General features: G+C 37.5%; 4 protein-coding genes across 11 annotated transcripts in view; 2 read left to right on the plus strand and 2 right to left on the minus strand.

The window, feature by feature from the left end:
- sgip1a (SH3GL interacting endocytic adaptor 1a) overlaps nt 1-5,758 on the plus strand; it is a 57,665-nt gene extending 51,907 nt beyond the window's left edge. For all 8 annotated transcript variants that reach the window (XM_060867620.1, XM_060867622.1, XM_060867621.1 and 5 more), the window contains 3 exons: nt 2,134-2,198; nt 2,318-2,482; nt 3,605-5,758. In XM_060867620.1, coding sequence (XP_060723603.1) covers nt 2,134-2,198; nt 2,318-2,482; nt 3,605-3,627 — 253 coding nt within the window. In that variant the 3' untranslated portion in view covers nt 3,628-5,758. The remainder of the gene's footprint in view (nt 1-2,133; nt 2,199-2,317; nt 2,483-3,604) is intronic.
- A 658-nt stretch (nt 5,759-6,416) lies between these two features.
- Nucleotides 6,417-8,630, minus strand: insl5a (insulin-like 5a). The gene is made up of 2 exons (XM_060867064.1): nt 8,357-8,630; nt 6,417-6,887 (listed from the first exon to the last, which is right to left on the minus strand). Exons 1-2 carry the CDS (start codon nt 8,535-8,537, stop codon nt 6,742-6,744), a joined length of 327 nt encoding a protein of 108 aa, XP_060723047.1. The 5' UTR covers nt 8,538-8,630; the 3' UTR covers nt 6,417-6,741.
- Nucleotides 8,631-11,725: 3,095 nt separating this feature from the next.
- On the minus strand, nt 11,726-21,179 carry dnai4 (dynein axonemal intermediate chain 4). Its single transcript, XM_060867065.1, has 17 exons — nt 21,045-21,179; nt 20,082-20,247; nt 19,800-19,981; nt 18,483-18,595; nt 17,969-18,116; nt 17,620-17,759; nt 17,119-17,298; nt 16,192-16,377; nt 15,805-15,959; nt 15,259-15,345; nt 15,014-15,165; nt 13,858-14,015; nt 13,480-13,589; nt 12,752-12,850; nt 12,395-12,621; nt 12,086-12,239; nt 11,726-11,786 (listed from the first exon to the last, which is right to left on the minus strand). Exons 1-17 carry the CDS (start codon nt 21,092-21,094, stop codon nt 11,745-11,747), a joined length of 2,349 nt encoding a protein of 782 aa, XP_060723048.1. The 5' UTR covers nt 21,095-21,179; the 3' UTR covers nt 11,726-11,744.
- A 239-nt stretch (nt 21,180-21,418) lies between these two features.
- Nucleotides 21,419-24,676, plus strand: pars2 (prolyl-tRNA synthetase 2, mitochondrial). Its single transcript, XM_060867629.1, has 3 exons — nt 21,419-21,568; nt 22,827-23,413; nt 23,496-24,676. Exons 2-3 carry the CDS (start codon nt 22,853-22,855, stop codon nt 24,375-24,377), a joined length of 1,443 nt encoding a protein of 480 aa, XP_060723612.1. The 5' UTR covers nt 21,419-21,568; nt 22,827-22,852; the 3' UTR covers nt 24,378-24,676.
- The last annotated feature ends 510 nt before the right edge of the window (nt 24,677-25,186 follow it).

Here is a 25,186-nt window from a genome sequence, read left to right on the forward strand (position 1 = left end):
AATATCATGTATACCTTAAATAATCAATTATGACGATTTTAATATCAGTAAGCAATTGGAGATGAATAAGTGCAGTAAAAATAATACTTCTTAAAAAATACAAAGAAATGCAAGTATCAAGTTATATTTCTAGTAAAAGAAAAGACATCAAGAAGAGTTTTATTCAAATTCTTGAGGTTGTTTCTTAATAAAACGCATCATTTTTTGTTTGGATTTAAATATCAATTTAAAATTTATATACAGAAAACATTAATGTATAGATTTTGTTTACAATGTTGGCCTCTGAAAGCAATTTCTTCTATAGATTTTTTGAAACATTGCTATTCTTTTGAACAGAGGATTTTGCAAGGTTACTAGTTTACTTACATAGCAGGGATCCAAGCTTTGTATTCATTTCGAGATTAACAAAGAGGTTTGTAGTGAATATGAAACCAGTGCATGCTTGATTCCTTTTATCATTTCTTCCTAATGTTGTCTGAAATCCTAGAGCCTAGAGAGGATTCCCATAAGTCCAACTTTATAAGAGTAAGATAACAAAAACAAAAGCTTTTAATTATAGAACTTAAATACACAATCAGCACACAAATTCCTCACTCACTCTCACTCATTTTCTACCGCTTATCCGAACTACCTCGGGTCACGGGGAGCCTGTGCCTATCTCAGGCGTCATCGGGCATGAAGGCAGGATACACCCTGGACGGAGTGCCAACCCATCGCAGGGCACACACACAACTTTTCCAGAGATGCCAATCAACCTACCATGCATGTCTTAGGACCGGGGGAGGAAACCGGAGTACCCGGAGGAAACCCCCGAGGCACGGGGAGAACATGCAAACTCCACACACACAAGGCGGAGGCGGGAATCGAACCCCCAACCCTGGAGGTGTGAGGCGAACGTGCTAACCACTAAGCCACCGTGCCCCCTCCCACAAATTCCTATGAGTAGATTTGTTTGATGCATCATGGTTTTTTGAAGAAGAAAAAATTCATGTACTCATTTAGCAGACGCTTTTATACAAAGCGACTTACAAGCAAAGTCAAATATTAAACCTGGGACAATACAAATAGTGCTTCTACACAAATGTTTAAATTCAGTGCTAGAGGAGCAAAGTGCACAGAGTAGAGGAGTAAGACCTAGAGGAAGTGCAGATATTTATTTATTTATTTATTTATTTGATTGTTTTTGGAGTGGAGACAAGTTAGGGTTTTATTTAAGTGTCCATGGAAAAGGTGGGTCTTTAAGCGTGTGTTGAGGATAGTGATGAATCCTGCTGTCTGGAGGTGTCGAGGTGTGAAGTTTATTTCACCACTGAGTGACCGTCATTAGGAAGCTTCTAGAAAGGAAATTTCTGCCTTGCTAAGCAGCCACTAGTGTTAAAAAATCTAACCTATAGTATGATGCTGAACTTCTGCTACCTACATCTGACTTCTGTAAAGCTGCTTTGTGACAGTGTCTATTGTTAAAACCTATAATTGAACTGAAATTGAAATTTAGACTTAGAAATAAAAAATAGAAATATCTTGCTGCATTTTGAAAAAGGGAGATTTTGTTCATACCTAAAATGATGTTTCAGACAACAGAGCAGTGATCAGTGAGCTTTCATTCATGGCTATTTTGTTATATGTGATGTTTATGTAAGAAAATATATTACATTACATTTACGGCATTTAGCAGACACCCTTATCCAGAGTGACTTACATTTTATTTCAGTTCATACAACTGAGCAATTGAGGCCCAGTAGTGGCAGCTAGGTGGACCTGGGATTCGAGCTCAGTAGGCTACCACATCCCCATATTATTTGGTTTATTATCATATTATCTCATTTTTGCAATGAGCGATTAACATTGCCCTTTGCCAGTTAGTTCTGGATTTGATTGCAGTATAGTATAAAGTTAAAAGCATTTTCAAAATTTACCAGTTGAGGTGTTTTTTGATTTTGGACATATTCCAATTGATATTAAGTCCTGAACTCTAACCTTACTAATACAGTATGTGAAGCAATGCAATGTAGAGATCTTAATGTAGTGTAGTTTGTGAGTGCAGATTGAAAGAGGAGTCGATTAAGGGGGTGACGCAGAGTGCTGAGTCTGACAGATGATGTTTTTTCTTTCTTTTTCATTTGATCTACACAGGAATGCAGAACAGCAGAGGATCCTGTGGAAGATCCCGGATATCTCACAAAAGTCTGAGAATGGAGGTAAAAAAAAAAAGCATGTCAATAAATTTTTTATTTAATCTAGCTGCTCTTATTTAATAAGACTGCAGCTCACGTTGCCTGTTTTGGCTCTTTTTTTTTGCTCTTACTCTCTGCTCCAGGAGTTGGCTCCTTGCTGGCACGGTTCCAACTAACGAATGGCCCCAGTAAACCAGCCCCTCTGGCTGTGCAGTTCACCAGCGAGGGCAGCACACTGTCAGGCTGTGATATCGAGCTGCTCGGCTCTGGATACCGATTCTCTCTCATCAAGAAGAGGTTTGCTGCAGGTGAGAACGGAACCTGACTGATAAGAAAACACTTTTATAAATGGGCTGATAAATGTGTGTCTTGATATTTTCATGCTTTAGCTGTTTTTAATCTATTCCTTATTTAACAAAGGAATAAAACACCCCATGTGGATAGCATGAAAAAACATGATGATGGCTTTAGAATACAAAGCAAGCAGTTCTGCACGCATGTCTCCATCATTGACCCGGTGGTACAAAACAGACTTCATTTTAAAACTAGAAAGAATTTCTTGGTTACACAATTGCACTTATTGACAATATATTGTACATATATAGAATGGAAATGATTTATAAGCTCAATCACTAGTATTAACCAGACGAGGACCGGTTCCTTTTTGAGTCTGGTTCATCTCAAGGTTTCTTCATCATATCGTCTCAGAGAGTTTTTCTATTCAATAAAATTAATACATTTGCAAAGTTAAAAATTTATATCTTGAATTTTTGTGTGTATCAAATCAATTTTAATTGAATTCAAACAAGAAAAGACTATTTATTTAAGGATTACATTATACAGTGATATTACCTACATTAAATTGAAAAAAAAGGGAGCTTAATAATTAAGATATTTTGCATTATATATATTTTTTTCTTTTTTATAAAATGTTCTTTTTTCTTTTACTCAGCGATCAACATTGCCAGTTAGTTCCTGATTTGATTGCAATAAAATATATTATAACGTATATATTATAAAGTTATTATAACTTATCTTGAAGTTGAACCTAAAATGTTAAAACAGGTTGCTCAAAAACATTTGACTGACAGTTTAACTGATTAAAACCCAAATCTGTAAAACGTCCCTCATTTCATCAAACATGGTTTGATAATTAACTGAGTAATATAAATATATCTGAGCAGAGAATGAATGAAACTAGAGGTTACTGCAGGATTATTCTGGAACTGATATTAAAATATGGCAGTGTTTATTGGGACATGATCATGAGGTTTCAATCAGGTTTCAACTGATTTCAAATCCCCAAGCTGCCATCGATGGGTCCCTTAACGCTCAAGTTGTATAAGTGAGATAAATTTAAGTCCATCTGCTAAATGCTGTAATTGTAAATGTATTCGGGTAAAATGACTCACACTGTCCTCTGTTTGTAGGAAAATACCTGGCAGATAACTAATCTGCACCACAGCTCCATGCAGAAGAGTGTGTCTTTATGGACTAAATTAAATTCACTCAAACCATAGAAGAGATGATCACTCTGATCTCTGCCAGATGTTTTTGGGGATCCCCTTTCTAGATGTCTGACCCAGGAGGAGGCCACTACGCTCCAGCAGTATTTTTAGGGTGTACTTCTCGTATTTGTAAAATCGTAAACATTTCAGAACTGTATTGCTGCTGTTAGACAGCATGGGTTTCTCCTAAGACTAGCCTCTCGTCTGTCTAACGTCTATTCGTTAAACTCGTTGGCTGTGGCTGCCTGAATACGTTCTATCTCCCTAAACACGCTGTCGCTGTTAAAGCTGTTCAGCTCTAGACACCTTTCTGCCGATAGAGAAACTTTCCATCTAGAACCTTGAAGGTGTTTCCAAACTAATTTGAAGCTTTCAGGTTGAATAGGAAACTGTTCAGAGTTTGACCTGATGCTAGAAGGCAGATCAATTTAAGTACTTAATATAAGTAATAAAAGATAATTTACTACTCATTCAGGTAATCTTGAAAAGCTGAATCAGGCAAAGGAAAGGACAGAGGATCCACGGTCAAAGAAGATTTAAACCATTAATGTAAAAAGTCAAGTATTTGTGCTCCTCTTGGCACTGAAAAGTCTTGTCCTGTATTATGTCTTGTTTAGGCAGCCACAGCTGAAACTATGTCTTGCTTGCAATTGTATTAAAAAGAAAAAAAAAAAACAAGGATTTCTTTCAGTTGAGAAAAAAAGCTGTTTAAAATGTAATTTTAAATGGATAATATATATCTTGAAGGGCGTTTGGTGTTTTTCCTCATACTGGTGAATAGCCTTTCTGTTGTTCCTAAGACAGCAGTGTTAGACTTCTGAGTACATCACTCTATTTTTATTTATTCCTGATCATTTGTTGTACAAAAAAAGAAACAGAAATTCCGTGACTGTATATGTATCACAGTTTAGGATCCTTAAAGTTATAAATATTTGATTTGATTATTTTTTTTTGTTATCTGTGTAGTTGGGTAACCTGTGTACAGTATAATGCGGAGGTATAATTTTTACATTTATTTCAGATATAATTTTTTAAACTCAAGTGCAACAGAGAATCGAGCTGTATGTATATGGGTGGGGGTAAAAGTGGCTGAATACTGTATCTGTGTGGGTGCTCATGCTTTATGAAAGCAGTGTTATGTATATCTGCACTATTAGTTAGAAACACGAATCAGTTTTTGGACAGTTTAAACCCATTTACTGTTCACATCATTGTGCTGTATTCAACTGTTCGCATCTTCCCGTGTATTTTATTTGATGTTTCAAGCATGAACCCTTGTCAAAAAAACCCAGCACTTGAGTTCATGGATTTATTTTTGAATCATAATGTCTCTGTGAGATGACAAGGACGAGGTTTGGCGAGTGGTTAGGAAGACCAAAACGCTTTTTTTTTCTTCTTCTTCTTTTTCGTATGTGTGTGTATCCCAAGAGAGAATAAGCTGCATATTTTTAAATGTTATAAACGATTAATAAAGTGATAAAATATTGTTTCTTGTGGAAAGCATACCACTGTGCTACTTTTGAACTTCCCGTATTCTCCAATATATGATACAAAGAACAAAAACTTCCTCCTGTCACATTAAGTGGTTGCTGTAGAGAAAACACTGGTGCTTTGAGAAAGTTTATTCCCATCTGTTTTTTTTTTTTTTCTTTTTAATTATTTATTTTTTTTGCATTCATACCTGCTGTACGTTGTGAAGGATCAGTGCACTTGCCTTTAAACATTAACACATTATTCTGTGTTGCATTAAACACATTTTGAGAATCCTGAGTACAGTTCTCCAGCAGTGGATGAGTTTTCTCTCTGTAATCCAAACTGAAGTGTTATCCAGACTGTGCTTGAGAGGCAAGAAGCTGTGTTGTGTGTCAGTCAGGTACAGTAATTGAAGTGTGTGTGGTGTGAGTGTGTACTGTATGTGTGTTTCTGAGGTTGTGAGCATGTGTGACTGTCTGTTGTTTGATCATTCTAGAATTTTCTTGCCAGCAAAATGTGCAAGCTATGTTTGTACAGACGGTGTTAACAATGAACCCGAGATTCTTTGCTCTTTCCAAACCAATAAAATAACATGTAAGCTGAGAGTAATGTTTTTTTCTTTTACTACTCTGATTTTCAGATAGCGTTGAGACTTTGATGTGACCAATGCATTCATGATTTCATATTTATTCATCCATCTTCAGTCAGCACTTTTTTCTGGTTATGACATATTATGATGATGAAGTGAATCCTGAGCTTTTCCTGGGAACGTTGAAGGTGAGGTGGAAATATGTCTTGGACGTGGGACAAGTCCATGTCAGGGCAGCATGCACACAATAATAGGGCAATTTTAGCACAGGCAATTTATCTACCAGCATGTTTTTGGGAAACCAACACAGATGCAGGAAAAACATGCAAATGTTTTGTAAAGGTGTTTCACATTTATCTTATTTACACAAGTTCATACTTTTCACTCGTTTATAAAGTTCAAAAGCTTTCATTGGTATGTATGATGAGAGGTAGCTGAGTGGTTAAGGTGTTGAACTACTGAGCAGAAGGTTGTGATTTCTAATCCCAGGACTGCCCAGTTGTTACTGCTGGACCCATAAGCAAAGCCCTAATCCCTCCATTGCTCAGCTGTATAAACGAGATACATGTGAGCCACTCTGAATAAGGGTAAATGCTGTGTGGGGTTCTTGGAAGTTTTATCAAGGGCATGATTGTATGTAATATAAACTGAAACAAATTATATAGACAAATATAATAATGCTGTAACATTTATTAGACAATAAAACTTAAAAATATGCATTACAAGCAGACTATAGGGTTCCTCAACTCTTTTGTAGACACTTGACATTGAATTGAACACAAAACACACATTAAATCTTTTCACATAATGCTTGTGTTTTATGCCCAAATGTATAAGCATGTGTACTGATTTGCCAGTTATAAGCAGAAAGGCAACTGATTTTACTTATTTTTACATAAAGCCCAGAAGGTCTTCGCTCTCTAGCTAACTTTCTCTCACACACACAAACCCATACACTGTGAAGCTTGTGAGCTCGTGAAGAGAGTGTGTCTGATGCTCAACACAGGAGAGAGAGGTCACTCTTTCGGCAGCCCACCTGACAGCATACGTTGGTCATCATGGGGTTCAGGTCTCGTGTTGACAGATCCAACCCTGTGCTCTCACTCAGGTCCTCATCACTGCTCTGCTCTGCAAGAGAAAACACTGTGGAACACATACATACACATACATTATGTTATTATTTACATCCACCTTTTTAAAAAGAACATTTTTACCGGTGCTCTCACTGCTGAAGCAGTCTAAAGGCAGGTTATTGTATCAGAATTGCATTTGAATTGGCATCATGGTCCTATAGAGGTACAAACAAGAAGTGATTAAGTAAACAGAAGTTATTAAGTGGGTTCAGGGCAATATTATTTTCCTAATGACCAGGCCCCAGAGAAGTCCAGTTAGATTATGCAATTACACCGCAAAGAAAATCTAGTTACACAGCATGCTGTATCTATTAGAAATGCATGTTAGCATAACTGATCATAATTACACTGTGTTAACAGATCAGGCCTGTGTTCTAGTGCTGTTATTGAGTCTGTTCATTCAGAAATCTGGATGTAGATGGAGAATTTAAACAATAAATCTGAGTTAAAATAGCAGCAAATAGTATTTGAAAATAAGGTTGGTGGCTCATTAATGAACAGAGAGAGAGAGGTGCTAATAGCTGGCTGTTGAACTGCTCATGCTATTGAATAACCTGTAAAATCAAGATGTTAACAAGGAAGCTGAATTAAGACAAAAGGAGCCGACAGATTTCTGATCCCTAATTTGTGCATTAGAACCTCATTTGTTAAGGCTGGACTTTGAACTACTGGGCTACCAAGCATTGCAGTGTCCTTGAGCAGGACTTTTAACCCCTTAGTTGAATTGTATCCTGGTTTGATTGTATTTTTTTACATAAAAGAATCAACCAAAGGAACTTAATCAAATGTACTTAATCCAGTCAAATGACATTAAGTCATTCATGTAAGACATATTTTCTGTTTTGTAGGTGGTCCTTGTTGGTTTACTGCATAAGCTTACCAGGATGTTGTAGACATGTATTTAAGAAGTGTTCGAATCATTTATCGCTGCACTTGTGCTCATTCCAGGACTTTTCTTTAATTCAATTCAATTTTATTTGTATAGCAATTTTAACAATGGACATTGTCTCAACGCAGCTTTAAATAATCATAAAATTCAGAATAAATTCATAATATGCTCAGAACTTTCAAGACACTTAGTAGCGTTTGCCTTCCCTATTTTACTGTATACTGTAATGCTTTATAGAAGAGGATGGTTACATTTTGGGTTTATTTCCTCTCAAGAATTCTTCTCATATAATTTTTTACTCTCCAATGATGCCTCATTTTTTACTGGGGATCTAATTTTGACCACAATTTTGTAAAGGTGCTATGGGGTTGTAATTTTATTTGTAAAAAGAAATACAAAAAGTGGAATATTATTTAAATAGTGATACAAATAATGGAATAAAGATGAATTCATGTTTTTTTTTGAACTACACCATACTTGATTTTAAAATGGCAGCAATTTAAAGTAATAACGTTCATATTTACGTATCCAGGCTGTACAGCCTTTAGAAGAAATTATTGCATTTGGATATAAATAGTACTTTGACTCACCATCATTTTGTGGTGTAAGCAGCCTTCTCCACCTGGAGCCTCCACAGGTGTAGACTACGGCCCGGATGAATTCACGGCCACAGAGCTTGACCGCCTTGACCTCCGCTTGCACCTGCACCATGCTGCAACCGGCCCACAGCAGCAACAAGGGCACCAGAGGCAACTGATAACTTCCTCTCATAGTGGCTCCTTCACGTTCGTACTCTTTCCTTGTTGTTCTCTGCTTCTTCACTAACTTCAAGGCTAAAAGCTTGTCTGTGAAATGTGCTGTAACTTGTGCTCTGTTTATATAGGGGCATTCTCCATCTTTCTTATCTATTTTATCCAGTCCACCTCCCCTTTAAACTCCACCCTGATCACAGTGCTCCTCTCAGCGAAACATGTTTATAATGCCTGCTATCTTTAAAGGCAGAAAAAAACATTTTCAACAGGTTGTTAAGTGCTTTACTGCCCCAATCTAGAATCAAATTACATCCCTTTCGGGAAAGCACCTTGTCTCCTGGCTGCTCCAGTGTAATGGTTTCATCCTTCATAATGCAAAGCTAATCGAGTCATACCTCGAGCATCAGACCTCATCACCCCCCAGCCCTGGCAAAACATACAAAAGCACATAATCTGATTGCTATGTTATTATGTTCTCTGAAACCAGCTGAGCCACAAATAAAAAGTGGAAATGATTATGATCACTCTAATATGGACCATAATGGCTTTATTGTCAGAGCGACGTCTCCCTGGAGAAGGTTAATATGTCCCTATATGACTGAGATATCATATCATCATGCCATGTGCAACATTAAATGATATAGGAATACTTTTGATAAAGCCCAATTTGAATTTTGAAGAAATGCATTTTTGACCACATATATATAGAACATATGATAAAAAAAAATCCACACGAGCACCTTATAGAAAATATTTCCTTATAGTGGGAAAAATCTTGTTCTAGCTAGCAGACCACCAAAAATCAAGCATCGCGTTAGTTCTGGCAGGCCACGTCGTCAAGCGTGCATCAGCTGATAATCAGCTGTCCACGACACACACCAATCCGGTTACAACATCCATATTACCCGACCATTTAAATTCCCATTCATAGAGCCGCTCTAGGGCTTTGCTGCTGCGATCTAAACTCCCTCCTCCAACCCCGACTCCACCATGCCGGAACCTGTGTACGTTGTACCAGTTTACGTCATAAATCTCCACATTTTTTCCCCTCTCTCTCTAATTATTTAATTATTTATTTATCCATTTATTCATTTATTATTTGCAAAAAAAAAAACTATGCATGATTAATTGTTCTGTTATAACACTAACTGTATGCTACAGTATCATCTAATTAATTCTCATTTGACAAAGTGGTCCTGACAGAACTAGACTGTTAAAGGCTGGAAATGACCAAATTACCTCCTAATCTTCAACTGTCTAGTTTGGATGAGTTTTTGCCCATGACAGCCTCAGAACTTGGCTGACAGGAGTGGAACCTGATGTGGTTTTCTGCTGTTGTAGTCCATCCACCTCAATGTTTGATGTGTTGTGTGTTCGGAGATGCGTTTCTGCTCACCATGGTTGTAAAGAGCTGGTTTAAGGCATACATAAGGAATTAGATAACTGGTAATTGATTGAATGAATGGATGGATGGATGGATGGATGGATGGATGGATAGATAGATAGATAGATAGATAGATAGATGGATGGATGGATGGATGGATGGATGGATGGATGGATGGATGGATGGATGGATGGTAAATTCATTTCACATTTTTGTTTGTTTTTTTATCTACCAAAAATTCTATAAAGTCTGGTACTTCGGTCTATAATGGATAAACACGACACACTGCCACAACCATGTGCCCTATATAATCACAGGTCCATTTAAGTTAGTCACTTCCCATTTCTGCTGCTCTGATGAAGCTCTGTTTGATTTGCACTAAAAGACCCTGAATATTGAACTCTCAGGTAAATCATAGATTGGAGCAGCTCATATAATGACAGCCATTTGCAGAGGTCTGATGGGGTATTGATGATATGACAGGGTTGTAATCTGTCCACAGGTTCTGGCAATCACACTCTTCCTTCCCTCTCCATTACCTTTTAGTGTGTTACTGTTAAACCCATCACCTCCTCTCCAATGTAACTGCAGGGTGTTTTAATTGTAATTTCTCAAACATTTCTTTCGTTCTTATTCTTGGATCGGACTATCATATTTAATACATTTAATTAATAAACTTAAAACTTTAAACACTTAAACACTTTACTCAAATCAAATGATGATTTAGGTTATTCATAATTATTCAGAAATTGGAAGTCCACTAAATGTTGTGCTTTAAGATTCTTAACATAAATCAGGATTTCAGTACAACGCCCCCAGCCTGGGTAAGCATGAAACAAGAGTCTGTCCCAGATCAGCTCTATACTCTTTAGATATTAAGTCATTGAAGAAACAGAAAAAATCATTTTCTTAAAAATACAAATTTAGTTTGGAATGCTGCACATAAACATATAGGTCTATAAACATAAACATAAACATATAGATATGTCTAGAATATCTCAATTTATCTCCTATTTGGGGTAAGGAAAAGTTTACACCTGGTAAGAAAGATTTAAATTGTGGAATATAAAAGTTATTCAGACAGTGATCGATCGGAGTTTTAATTTTAATAAAATCAATTAGAAATATACACTATACAATATACATATATTTACAGTTAAAAAGCTAAATAAAATGTAATCCCACAGGAAGGGACACACATCTATACTATATATTATTACAACACAATGGTTAAATATAGTACTGAATCATTAAGATTAAATGCTTGGGAAATGGATATACAATATAAAATGGATATACTCGCTTGTCTTAATGCACAAACACAGCCAATAAACACAAAGTTTAAATTAATTCAATACAAATGGTTATGATAACATATATAACTCCTGTCAAGCTCAGGGGCCCAGCAATAGCAACCTGTTGGACCTGGGAATTGAACTCACAACCTTCCAAATGGTAACAACACCTTAACCACTAGGCTAAGACATCCGCATATAGCTTTATACAGAGATCTTTATACATCAAAACAGACTGAAATTCAGACTCCTTCAAGCCAAGAGAGTGATTGCATTATGCTGGAAGTGTATGGATGTGCCATCTTTGAAAAAGGATAAGGATGATCAGACTCTAGTGGGCTGGAAAGACTAACTTACATTGCTAAGGACAAGCGGAAAGACTTTGTCCAGCTACGGGAACCATGCATGAGCACTGTGAAAACTGGAAATGTAAACTTTGCTTGAAAAATAATTGTAAAAATGTTTGTAATTATTATTATTATTATTTTTTTTAATATTTGTGTAACTGTTTCCTGGGAAAAAACATGGTTTCTCTCTGTCACAGCTGTCAGTAGAGTGAAGAGCTGACTATCTCCTCCAGTCTGTCCACCTGCCAAAACAACAACAACATTGCAGTGTTCAGCACCAGTGTAGGAAAGGTAGATATTATACAGTACAATCCTAACATTAGAATCCAAAACTAAGAACTGCTTTATTAAATACTGGCACCCCAGCAACATTCTATCAGTAATAAATGTTTTCCTGTATTATTTAATGATCTAATCTTGGTTGCAAAAATATTTGTCCTCTTTTTTATGAGAATGAACTGTTCTCAGCTCAAACATTTATACCCTACTGTAAGAATTGTTACGATGTGCAAAAGGAACAGTTTGACTTGTTGAAGTTCACCTCTGTTCCGTCTCCTGCTGTGAAGTTCTTCAGCTTGTAGACGTTGACTTGGCCCTCACTGTCCCCTACTAGAACACAATCTGTCTTCATGGCAAATAGCAGAGTGGTTGGTCTCACCCCAGGAATGGGCTCACTTACTAAAGTTGGATTTACACTGTGAAATAGAAATGAACCAGGAATGAAAAACAAAGCAATTGAGGCAAAATAGTTAACAGAATGAAACCATGCCATAATCACATTTTCATCGGTTAGTCATCTGTTAGTAAAGTGAGTGATATGAAACCAAGTGAGAATGGTAAGGGTGCTTACCGGCTAGCTCCCAGATCCCAGATTTCTACTCTGTCCTTATTAACCGCCCCAAACACAGTAGCCCAGCGATAGGACCACATGATATCATACACAGGTTTCTTGAGGGAAGTGATGCTCAGCACTGGAGTAAAGTGTCCCTCTGACCAAAGCTGAATGGTCCAGTCAGCAGAACAACTGAGGAAGACATCTGGACAAAACGGTGACCGTGTGACCTTATAAACGGCACCCTAAAGTGATTGAATCAATATATGTTAAGGTCAGTCAGGAAATGCAAACCAGTGTTACCAATTAATTAATAAGCCAATTTTTACCAATAAAATTAATTTTCACTTTTGCAAGTGTACAGAAGTAACAAACCAGGTGATGTGTGTAGGTCTCCAAGAAGTGCTCATTGTGTGAACAGGAACATTCATGAATGTGTCCTTCTTCGGTTCCCACCAAATACATATTGGAATCCTGTTGCATAGATACAAGAATACAACAACAGATATTTTGCACTCCTCCTTAACTGCAGTGATAGGTGGCGAACAATTTGATTCACACAAGTCAAGTCACGAAGATTTTATTTTCATGTCAACCATATTTAGCTGACTCAGTACAGAGTGAAATGCAACGATGCTTCTTCAAAGCCTTCTTCTGCTACATAAACTACCACAGAGCTAAGGACATAAAGTAAGTTGTCCTAGCTACACAAAGTGGATATTGTGCATCTTAGTGTAAACGGTGCAAAATAAAAAACAGACAGACAATACAAAACACTACAGGACATACAGGACATAAAACAGCGCTGACCAGTGTGCAGTCTGTAATTGACCACTGTGCAAATAAGCAGATGTAAAAAATAAGAGGATTCTTGTAAACATATGTAAACATACAGTAGCAGCAGCTGATGGTAGCGATTAAACAGAGATGTGTCTATTCTACCCAGAAGAATATATTTACACAAGCAAACTTCATGTAATTAAATGTCACGGCTGATCAACTGCACCTTTTTTGATTGTGAACTATTCCTTTTTTTGATTGTGAACTATCAACTATAACAGTTTACTTGATTTTTGTGTGTGATCCATTGTGATGTTTCTAACCTTGGGGTGAAATTCAAGGCAGAGTCCAACGGCCCAGCGAGAGGTCAATGGATCCTGCTTCCACGATTTCTCTGTTTTTTCATTCCTTATCCTCTTCAGCTTCAGCATATCTGGTTCAAATCGGTGACGCGCAACAGACACACAAAGAAAATGAGTTGACCTTTTTACCAAGATATTATTTAACAGTAACAAATTTATTTTTGACCAGTCGCATAGATCAGTCTAGTCTAATGATGAAAATGAAAGTTTGACGAGCATTTTATAAGCTCATCATTTACCTTAATAGAGAAGCATCCATCCATTTCCACCACTACAGAGACATGTTCTATGGTTTGTTTTTCTTTAAGATGACGTGATATATTTTTATTTTTAATTTACCAGTGCATTCAAGGCCTTGATGAGGAAACCATTCACTGACCCTCCCATCAGCTGACACAGAGAACAGCGTCTCTCTTTTATCTTCTTCTGATTGACTCTGTATGCGATCGATCCACTTTACCTGCCACGCTGCTGCTGTGTGTTTTTGGGCACAGTCCCTGCACAAAGATATGAATCATGGTCAATGATAGAGGTATAGTCAGACCTTGTGTTATAATGGCAAAAAAACTGCATGATCATCCAGAACCCTTTATTCAATTATCCAAATCTCACTAATAATGTGTTTTTACAGCAATATTCCACAGTACTCTGCTCTTTTTATACTGTAGTACCATGTAAAATTCTATTTTCTACAGAAATTTGTGGGGAAGTTGTAAAAGATGTCATTGGAAACAAGAAGATCAATTCAATTCAATTTAATTCAAATTTTATTTTAACAATGGACATTGTCTCAAAGCAGCTTTAGAAAACATGAGAAACATAGTACAAAGTTTAATATTATACAAAGATTAATATTAATATTAGACTTATTTTTAAATGTGTTTGTATTTATCTCCAATGAGGAAAGGAGCCTGAGGTGACTGAGGCGACTGTGGTGAGGAAAAAGTCCCATAGATGGAAGAGGAAGAAACCTTGAGAGGAACCAGACTCAAAAGGGAACTTCATCCTCATTTTGGTGACACCGGAGAGTGTGATTATAGATATACAGAACAAAAAGGCTATTAATGGTGATGTTTCTGGATTTTCATTTAAGTACGGTACAGTACGTCTATATAGAAGTGCAGAAAAACAAATCCAATACACTGAAAATCTCTTAGTAAGGCTTCCTTCCTGCATCCTGTTCTTTTTTTTTACTGTTTTAAATGTTTTATTGTTTGGCAAAATCATTAAAATGTGAACATCTGGTGTCATAAAAACCACTGAAAATGCTTTTTTGTTTACTATATTTTATGTCAGGTGCAAAAAACACTGACTGTAATCGATTATTTACGTAATGAAAGGCCATTTTCAGTAGAGAAAGAGAGAGAGAGAGAGAGAGAGGGGGGGAAGAACCCTTCAAAGAGAAGAGCATAGTCATGATCATTTCAGAATGCACTACAGCTCATATCCTTTTGTGCTTTAGATGAAGTGGAAAGTAAAAGTGCTCATATTCTACCTGCTGTCACAGACCAGCATTGCCTCAGTGCTCTGCATGCTGTAGATAGCAATGGTACCATCATATAGGCCCACTGCTATCTGACTGGGATTTGAAGCTGAGAAGTCCAGTGATGTTACACTGGTGTGACAATGGAAAATCCGCTCAGGCCACTATAAAACATTCACAGAAAAACTCATTAGCACAGTCACAGCTAGAGAAAAATGTAATGACATTCTGATTTATGAAGTAAATGTGAATCATACAGTAGGATTCTTCAGAGACCAGATGCAGACCAGTCCAGAGGCCTGATCCTTGAATTCAAACTGTCCATATCCCACGGCCAGAATGTCCTACAGCAGAACAAAGATGATTGCTAGTCATAAACTCTTACATTATCGATTCAGTTAGATTTTTTTTCACACTTCAATACACTATGTGTACAAAATAGTTCACTTTGCATATCTATACAATGTGCAACATGCCTCTAATGGCTTCATGTTATGTGCAAAATACACACCGCATTATACACTCATGCATACCCTCAATATACACTGATATAGTCATGTTTCATATATATTTATTCTTAATTCTTTCTTTTTAATTTCTTCTTTTTCGTTATCAATTTTCAGTTGAATTCATTACATTTCATTGTATTGTATACAATGACAATAAAGTATCTATTATCTTAGCTTATCCTGCCTTATCTTATCATATTTAGACCACTAAAGAGCAACATTTAAAGAGCTTTTCAAGCTCTTTATTTCAATCAAGTGAGAAAAAGAAGGCTGAAACAGTGTGTAGTGTATTACTGGATTGTTCTTGTTCCAGGTCATGCAGCTCACACTGTGGGCCTTGGTTAGCTCACAGCTGAAGGCCCAGAGGAGCTCCAGAGCTGGGCTGAGCGAATCCTCTTCCTTAACCTCGACTTCATCCTCTTCAACCAAGTTTGGTTCATAGTCTGGATCTGGAAATAAAAGAAAGTACAGACCTGCTCTGTAAATCTACAAATTTCAATTTCTAAATAAAAAAATTGAAAGGACACAAAATGTATATAAAGACTAAAGCTAAATACAGGCTTTGCTCTAAACAAATACACTATACAATTTAAAATAATGTCTTAGTAATGTCTTTTTATTTAAGAATTCATGTTGTGTTTGAATCAAAGTACTAATGAATGTTTAGAAACTGCTCATTACCTGACAGGATGGGCAGCCCTCTGTAGGCAGCTAGTTTTTGTTGGTAGATGTTCAGCAGAACCGTTTTCTCCATCACCTTCAGAGACTGTAGGAAGTTCTCTGAGTACAGGATCCGCTCTGAGTCAGGCTCTTCCACCACCTTAGCTGTGGAAGCCACTATCTCTCTTTGAGTGCTAGTGGTACTGGCTATGAACATAAAACAGAGTCCGTGAATTATTTACATGTTTTATGACATTCTTGAAACTGATGTTGATCGATGATGTTTCATCAACCAATGATGATTCATTTTCTATAACAGCAGCGCTGATGGTAGTGCTGGTTGTGATTAAAATGACAGGTTGATATTAATGTGATTAACTATAGAAGGTAGGGACGCATCACATAAACCACATTTACATACCAATGTGTGTAGTTGTTGACAGAGAACTTTACTGTGAGGAGCGATTTGTTTAGCATTTTTGGAAAAAGTCTCCATGTCAGTGCTTGGTGAAGTGGTGGCTCAAGTGGTTAAGGCTCTGGGTTATTGATAAGAAGGTTGAGCAAATGAGCAATGCATTTAACCCTCCCTGCTTCACTGTACTGTATATGCTTCCCAGTTGAATATGCAAAGAAAAGAATTCTGCTGTAATGTATACATGGTGATAACAAAGGCATCTATTCTATCAGCTGTGTCTTCAAGACAAAGGACTTGAAGGAATGACTATTTATAGCCTCTGTAAAGCAAGTAAAAGCTAGAATAACAATTTTCATAGATGTTCCAATGTACTTATTATTAGCTAAAAATATTGATGCAAATTTAGCATTGGCAAAATGCCATGCTGCCTGAGGAATAAAACGCATCACCTGTAACAGAACCCGTTGTGTTAATTTTAACATAATAATAACAGCTAGAAAATCTGTTTGAGTAAATGAAGGTGCCACTCTTACCTGTGCTGGTGGAACTGAGTATGGACATGGCTCTCTTGAAACCTCCATCTGACTCTAATTGAGGGGTGGAGGCGACATCTAGGATGCTGGTTTTCACATCATCTGTAATACTTCCTGACTCTTCTGCCCCGTTGCTGTTAAACCACAAGTCGTAGATGTCCCAACTGGTGGCCATGGAACCTGTACACATGAATAAATATATTTTTCTTCTATACATTTCTTTATGTACACTGTATATTGAGTAGTTCTTATTTTACCTAGCCCACTAATGGCAATATAGTCATAAAGAAGTTCCAAAGAAAACCCCAAAACAGTTGCTTTTCAAAGTAAAGAGCAATATATAACCTATTTCTCCTCTCTGAGATGCTCCAAATGTTTATTCATAAGCTTTTAACATTTTAAGGTTTTTTCAACTATTAGAATTTTACCCTGATATTATACTGTATAAGAAATCAAAGTATTGAAAAATTGGAAAAGTGACAGTTATATTCAGCAACTTACCTTTTTCCACCATGATGATTTGATCGCTCTGCGCTTCTTTAGATTTAGAGGCTGCGTTAAATGTCTGCATAGCTCGCTCCATATATAGATCATTTCCCTCTCTGCTCTTGCAAAGTTCTGTATAAGCCTTGTTCCTCGTCCTTCAGGCACCAAGAAAGAGACATATGTAATGATTACGTTATGTTTATGTATGAAGCTGATATTAAGCATTTCTGTAAACAAATCAACAGCAAAACAGCTCAGTGTTGAGCTTCTGAAGTTTGCAGGAACTCAGCAAGGCTTTTACACCCTTTAGCTTATATTTCTGGAACATATAAAGCATGCAAAGAAAGATAGCGTAAGCTCTTACTTGACTGCTTCAGCCTCTTCTGAGTCAACAGATACACACACTGCAGGAATATCCAGGAAGCACATGTTCTCTGTTTCAGTGAGGTTAATAACCACTGGAATGTCCAGCATATCCTCGGTGATCTCCTCCTCTATCTTCGTCTTTGGTTCTTTTAGTTCTTTAAGAAAACACGTGTCAGAATTACAGTTAAAGATAAACACAGATACTGCTGAATTTATCGGTGTAGTGGCTTTTCTGACTGCATAGAGTTCTGTATGCTTTACTATACTCTTTTGTATGTACCCAATATGTCCTGACACCTAAGCATCGCATCCTAATGTGCTTTTCCGACATCCCATTAGAAACCTCAAAATCTAGTATCAAGCCTTTCCAGAAGTGTGGTGGTTCTTATAACAGTATCTAGAACTGGGTGCTCAAAAAACACATATATGTGATGGAGAGATGCCCACAAACGTTATGCCATGTGAATGTACTTAGTTTCACAAAGAGGACAGATCTGAAGAGATGGGCAAACCTGGGAGACTAATCAAAGTTTCTTCTTTTATAGTAGGCTCCTCAAGTTCTTCGCCCAAAGATGCAATCGTAGAGCAACTCACACTTGACACTACACTGCTCCCGAAGGCAGACCTAGAACAGAAATTCTTTAATTATTACCGATTCAATTTGAGTGTATTTCTATGACCCTTTAAACAACAGATACGGTCACAAAGCAGCTTTACAGAAATATTAATTTGAATATTATTTATCTCCAGTGAGCAAGACAGAGCTGTGGAAAAACCTGAAGAAACCGTGAAAGGAACCAGACTCAAAAGGGTCTGTGTAACACTACTGTGTGAGATAATAAATCATTTCCTTTTATATCTGTGTACTATATGGTCAAAAAGTGCAATTATGTAACCAGGAAATTCTGAAAGTCTGTTTTTTTGACGTTTTTTGCTGCTACTTATGTAAAAGGCCCTAAACAGTTTAGCTCCCATGTATCTAGCCAGTCTTTTAACACACTACATTCTGTCAGACTGTCACAAAACTCTGAACTTCTGGAAGTTCCCAGAATATAAGAGTCTACTAAAAGTGGTAGGGCATTTTCATATTCAGCTCCCAAACTTTGGAACAGCCTTCCTGACAGTGTTCGGGCCAGCTCCAGGTGAATTCTGCTTCATGAAGATTTCAGACCTTCATTGAGAAGAAGCTAATCCTGTGAGGATCCCGAGGCACCTAAAGACGTACCAGTTCCAGTTGGATTACGCTTCAAGATTTTCATTCAAAGTGAAGATGGCAACTACATGAGGACTTTGAGGAGCACAACCTCTTAATCAATACATATGATGGGCTATTTTATGGGTTGCTCAGGAGCTGCTGGATACACAACTCAAATTAACTGTATATGACTGTCAAAGGACATTATTTATAATCATTTATAGCTACACTCTCTGGTGTCACCCAAATGAGGATGGGTTCCCTTTTGAGTCTGGTTCCTCCTAAGATTTCTTCCTCATACCAACATCTAAGGGAGGCTTTCCTTGCCACAGTCACCTTAGGTTTGCTCATTCAGGATAAATAAGGATAAATTCAAATAAACATTTTATGTTCTGCAAAGCTGCTTTGAGACAATAGTCGTTGTTATAAGCGCTTTACAAATAAAATTGAATTGAACTGGAAAAAGTTATCAACTGTTTACTGAGGTAGACTTGAATGCAAAACTGCATCAACTGCATCAACATTGATTCTATGTGTACAATCCACATTAACCTCATGATTACTGTTGACTCAGAGGGAGAAAGCTCATCTACTATAGAGAAGAACAGCGATGAACAGTTTGCAGTATAATTACATGGTAAAGGGTCCTACAGAGCTTGAACTCATTGTGTGGAACGCTGTGGACAAAAAGTCAGAGATGGTCACTTCTGATGCGTCATGTCGTGCTAATATTTTGCTCTGTTTCTTTTGCATGGCTCCGGGTTCCGGCCTGTACAGAGGCTTAGGAGTGACATCCTTCCCTGTTTCGTCAAACACCTGAGCAAAAAGTCAGTGAACACATCATTAGACAGATGTTTTAGCCTGAAATTGAGTTTCAGTTCAGACACACCCAGTGGCCTGGTGTAATGGCTATTACCTGTACAGTGTGTTTGGGGGCTTGAACATGGCTTTTATCAAGAACTCTACTGTCTCTTGCTAAACTGAAGCTCCTGCGGCTCATAGACCCATGGACATTCCTTTTTATGAAGCTTTGGTTTACACGGAGTGTTCCGGATCCTGACTGTGGTATCATTCGTGATGATCTAAGGAAGATAATAATATCATCATCATCATCATCATCATCATCATCATCATCATCATCATCATCATCATCAATATAATCATCATCATGGGCTGCTTGAGGAAGAACAAAGATTAAATCAAACAACATGAAACAGAAACGTTACTACTGCTACTACTAATAATAATAGCAGTATTATTATTAATTATATAATAATTATAATAATAAAGTAATTATTATATATTATTCTATTAATAATAGTAATAGTATAATATTATTATTATTATTCCTGATAGCTAGGTTCATTACATTTATCTAGTAAAATTATTTTATTAAAGTAGAATTACTCTTCTTCTTCTTCTTCTTCTTCTTCTTCTTCTTCTCCAATTATTATTATTATTATTATTATTATTATTATTGTTATTATTATTATTATTATTATTATTATTATTATTATTATTATTATTATTATTATTACAGCAGTTAGAATAAAGCATTTCAATATTTCATGCTGTTTTCAAACAGCATGAATAATTGAAATGCTTTATTCTAATTGCTGTAATAATAATGATATATTATTATTTATTATTAATTATTTATTATTATAGTCGTTCTTTGTCCTAAATATATATGACTGATCTTAATGAGAAACATGAAACTATTTAATGTTGTAATTCTACTTTAATAAAATGCTTAAATACTGTAATAAAAACTAGATGAATGTAATTATAGCTATCAGGAACAAGTCTGTATACTATATACTATATATATTCTGACTTTATACTAAACAGACATTTTATCCATAAAGGAATAACTTACGGAGTGACTCTTAAAGAGGATCTGACTGGTTTTGCCGTTTGATTGGACATTTTGTTGATCCTTTAGTTAACAATTGAACAGAAAAGCAGTAAATAGTAATAAAGTGCCGTTCGACACCGAGCTCGCGAAGTTTCCTTGGAGTGTGCACTGTAACCATGGTAACAGACCCCTCTGACGAAACACGAGTAGCTTCGTCCGAGTAACCACCAGATGGCAGCAGTTATATTTCCCGCTGAACAAATATGTACGATTTCGCCTAAGAAGAAGAAAAGCCGGTTTTCTTCAAAATGGCTGCCTCTCAGAGACCAAGTGCACTTAGTACGCTGTCGAAGCCCCTATTTTACACTCAGTGTAGTGCACGTGCGAAGGCAGCAGTGAGTGGATTGGAACACAGCCTGTGTTTAGTATTCAAACCTAATACTTCAAACTTGTGCGTGTTTTTTTTACTGAAAATATCATTTCTTTTATAGCTTAGTGCAAATAAATAAGTGCAGGAATTTTAAATATATATATTCTTATACACGGTAAGTCGGTTTAAATTAGTAATAGTTAATAGTTTACTTCCTCAATTAGCAGATTAGCAGCAATAATTAACATTTAGCTTTGAGCTACTAAGTGTATACAGTATGTTATTGTTATTAATAAACATCCTTGTAAACAACTGCTGCAGTGGCACAGAGTATCATATGATAATGAATAAGATTTATGTCCGTTTATTGCACAAAACAACCTCCACCTTGGGCTGTAGGTCAGAATGATACTAAACTCCCTGAGAGCACACAGTACATTATACACGTGTAGGAGAGTAAAGACATTGTGTACATTGTGTTGAAAAGATGTTCAGGCTTATTGTGAATAAGGATCCTGTGATGATCAAGGGACAGGATTTCTGATCACAACAACACTCATGTGACACACAGGTCAGATTATCTGTTGAAGCAAAGAGTAAAGTTTGGTTTTAGGAGGTATAATGTGTAGGATGTCCAAATGGGATCATTCACAACATCAGAAGGAAAGTCACACATGCAGAAAAGTCTGTTTAAGTGCAATTACAGCATGTTTCTTATGTGTCTAGATAGATAGATAGAGAGGAAGATAGAAGTAAGGTAGACAGGAAGGAAGGAAGGAAGATGGGTAGATAGATAGATAGATAGATAGATAGATAGATAGATAGATAGAGAGGAAGATAGAAGTAAGGTAGACAGGAAGGAAGGAAGGAAGATGGGTAGATAGATAGATAGATAGATAGATAGATTGATTGATTGATAGACAGATAGGAAGACAGATAGATAGATAGATAGATAGATAGATAGATATATAGATACTTCACTGAAGTGGAATTGAGCAGCTTTGGGAAACTTCTCCTCTATCTGCAAATGAATGACACTGATCTATGATCATTATTATTAGCAGTAGTATTAGTGTGATGCTTATTTGTCATTAGATGGCCCAGAAATGACTATGATTTGAATTAAAACTCTATTATTCTTTGTTAAAAATTATGCAATTGTCAATCAGGAGATTTGCTTGATCTTCAGATCCTCAGTGTTTATTTGCAGTCTTGTTGTTTCTTCAGCTCAGCTGTTTGACCGTCATAACTATATCCTGGGAAAGACTTTGCTTTCTTGCTCATGTAGAGAGGAGAAAAGAAGATGTATTGTGTCACATTTAACATTAATGTTCAGAGATAAATGCAACTGAACCTAAAACGTTAGCAGACACTCGAGAGGTAAATAATTAAGGCAAATATTTCTTCACATTATCTTATGTTTTCCCTCAAAGATTTATTCTAAATAGAAGTCCTCACAATGGAGGTATTGGCACAGCTCTGTCGACGCAAAGCATGTACACTGATGCCCAGCTTACTGAGCCAAGCATGCAGAAGGAGTCACCACTGCCATCCACAAGCATCACAGTGTTCTGCTCGCATTTCCTCCAAACCACTGACTCCAATACCTTTGGTATCAAGGCTGTTCCAGCCCTCGAACCTCCGTGAAGGCCAGGATATGGGGGATATGACGTGTCGCAGCCAGAGGCTGATGCTGAAGGCTGGCCTTATTCACAGCTCCAACTCAGGCTGCTTTTACTACCTTCCTACTGCCCTGCGCTCCATGGAGAAGCTAGTGAGACTCATTGATGAGGAAATGCAAGCTATTGGTGGGCAGAAAGTGGACATGCCAGCTCTGTGTGGAGCCGAGCTCTGGAAACGGAGCGGGCGCTGGGAGCTCATGGGGAAGGAGATGTTCAGACTGCGGGATCGACACAATGCTGAGTACTGTCTCGGCCCGACGCACGAGGAGGCAGTGACGGATCTGCTGGCGTCTCAGAGTATGTTGTCTTATAAACAGCTGCCACTGCTGCTTTATCAGGTATCAGCTTCAGAATGGACTTTCTTTCTGGTATTCTTTCTGTTGTATTTTGTAGGCTTCATGCAGGTTTTGATTTTTGCAGGTCACCCGGAAATTCCGTGATGAACAGAAACCAAAGTTCGGATTGCTCCGGGGCCGAGAGTTCTACATGAAAGATATGTACTCCTTCGACGTCAGCGAGGAAGCTGCTCTGCACACCTACCGCTCCGTGTGCCATGCCTACGCTTGCCTGTTTGACCGTCTTGGGCTGAAGTTTGTACAGGTGCAGGCTGCTACTGGTAATATCGGAGGAACGCTCTCACATGAGTTTCATCTGCCAGCTGATATAGGAGAAGACCGTCTGCTTATGTGTGGGAACTGTGGCTTCTCTGCTAACTTTGAAACAGTGGAAGCGGGTCAGACTGACTGTCCTCAGTGCCACACATCTCATCTCACCGAGTCAAAAGGCATTGAACTGGGACATACTTTTTATCTCGGAACAAAATATTCCAAAGTGTTTAATGCCACGTTTGTTAATGCTCAGAACAAGCCTTCATTGACCGAGATGGGCTGTTTTGGTCTAGGTGTTAATCGCATCCTTGCTGCATCCATTGAGGTGCTCTCCTCTGAGGACTACATTCGCTGGCCTGGGATTCTTGCACCTTATCAAGTGTGCATCCTTCCCCCTAAAAAGGGCAGCAAAGCCAGTGAAGCAGTCCACTTGGCAGAGGAACTTGCACAAAGCTTAGGAAACAGCTTACCAAATCTAAAAGGAGAGGTGGTTCTGGATGACAGAACCCACTTGACCATTGGGAAGCGGATAAAAGATGCTAACATGCTGGGTTACCCGTATGTGGTGGTGGTTGGGCATAAGGCCATGGAGGAGCAGCCTGTGTTTGAGGTGGTGTGTCAGAGTAGTGGGGAGACCATGTTCCTCAGTAAAGACGCCCTGATGCACTTTTTGACTGGAGTCGAGACAGTCTAACAATATTGAATTCTCTACAGTTTCAAGCTTTTCATGCGTCAAGCACGAGCTGAATCGTGTGCTGGGAATATCTAAAGCTCTGCAGGGAAGTGGGCCTCCAGGACTAGAGTGAAGAAACTGTGATATATATGAGCTACATTGGGATGTGTAACTTCATAAGATCTGAAACACAAGAGAGTGTTTAATACAGAGAAGGTGTTTTTTTGGTATTGATATGGCAGAATGCATCAACATGTATCACTTCTACTGATAATGATCTTCTTTTAATAAAGGCGATCTGTTTATACTGAAAAAATATAGATTTAATTACATTTCTTTGAAAAATAGGCAGACATTTTTCATTTTGCATCTTTTCTGGAGAGTGTTGGTAACAGTAACAGGCTTCATCATGTGGATTCTGTCATGAGATACAATAGTATGATTTTTTTGTTTGTGATCTTTCTTGATTTCTCTTTTCCTTCTTGATTCTTCTTTTTTCTTTTCTATTTTTCACCCTTCAAATATATTTACGAGTCTTTTTGTATTCCAGTGAGAATCTGCATTCAGTACTAATTGCTTTGTAAGACTATGACATGTATGAAATATTACACCCTCTCTTTGCCATTGCCGGTGTGTTATTCCTGGCCAGGGAACCGATCCAGCAACGGTGTGGTTTAACTCTCAGTGCTGGTCCCAAAACCGGATCAAATGGGAGGGATGTGTCAGAAAGGGCACCGGCATAAAACCTGAACCAAATCGAATACGCAGATCAGACGATCTACTCTGGCGAGCCCTAATGGCAGTGGGTCTGGATGTATTGACATTTCTTA

The sequence above is a fragment of the Tachysurus vachellii genome, chromosome 4 (genome assembly GCF_030014155.1).
Source record: "Tachysurus vachellii isolate PV-2020 chromosome 4, HZAU_Pvac_v1, whole genome shotgun sequence".
NCBI lineage: Eukaryota > Metazoa > Chordata > Actinopteri > Siluriformes > Bagridae > Tachysurus > Tachysurus vachellii.

Coding starts and splice junctions, on each gene's coding strand:
- insl5a (XM_060867064.1), bottom strand. CDS start 8,537: ATGAGAGGAAGTTATCAGTTGCCTCTGGTGCCCTTGTTGCTGCTGTGG. Junction 6,888..8,356: donor GCTTACACCACAAAATGATG/GTGAGTCAAAGT, acceptor TGTGTTCCACAG/TGTTTTCTCTTGCAGAGCAG.
- dnai4 (XM_060867065.1), bottom strand. CDS start 21,094: ATGTCCAATCAAACGGCAAAACCAGTCAGATCCTCTTTAAGAGTCACT. Junction 17,760..17,968: donor GAAGAGGCTGAAGCAGTCAA/GTAAGAGCTTAC, acceptor TGGTGCCTGAAG/GACGAGGAACAAGGCTTATA. Junction 13,590..13,857: donor TCAAGGCCTTGAATGCACTG/GTAAATTAAAAA, acceptor GATTTGAACCAG/ATATGCTGAAGCTGAAGAGG.
- pars2 (XM_060867629.1), top strand. CDS start 22,853: ATGGAGGTATTGGCACAGCTCTGTCGACGCAAAGCATGTACACTGATG. Junction 23,414..23,495: donor TGCCACTGCTGCTTTATCAG/GTATCAGCTTCA, acceptor TGATTTTTGCAG/GTCACCCGGAAATTCCGTGA.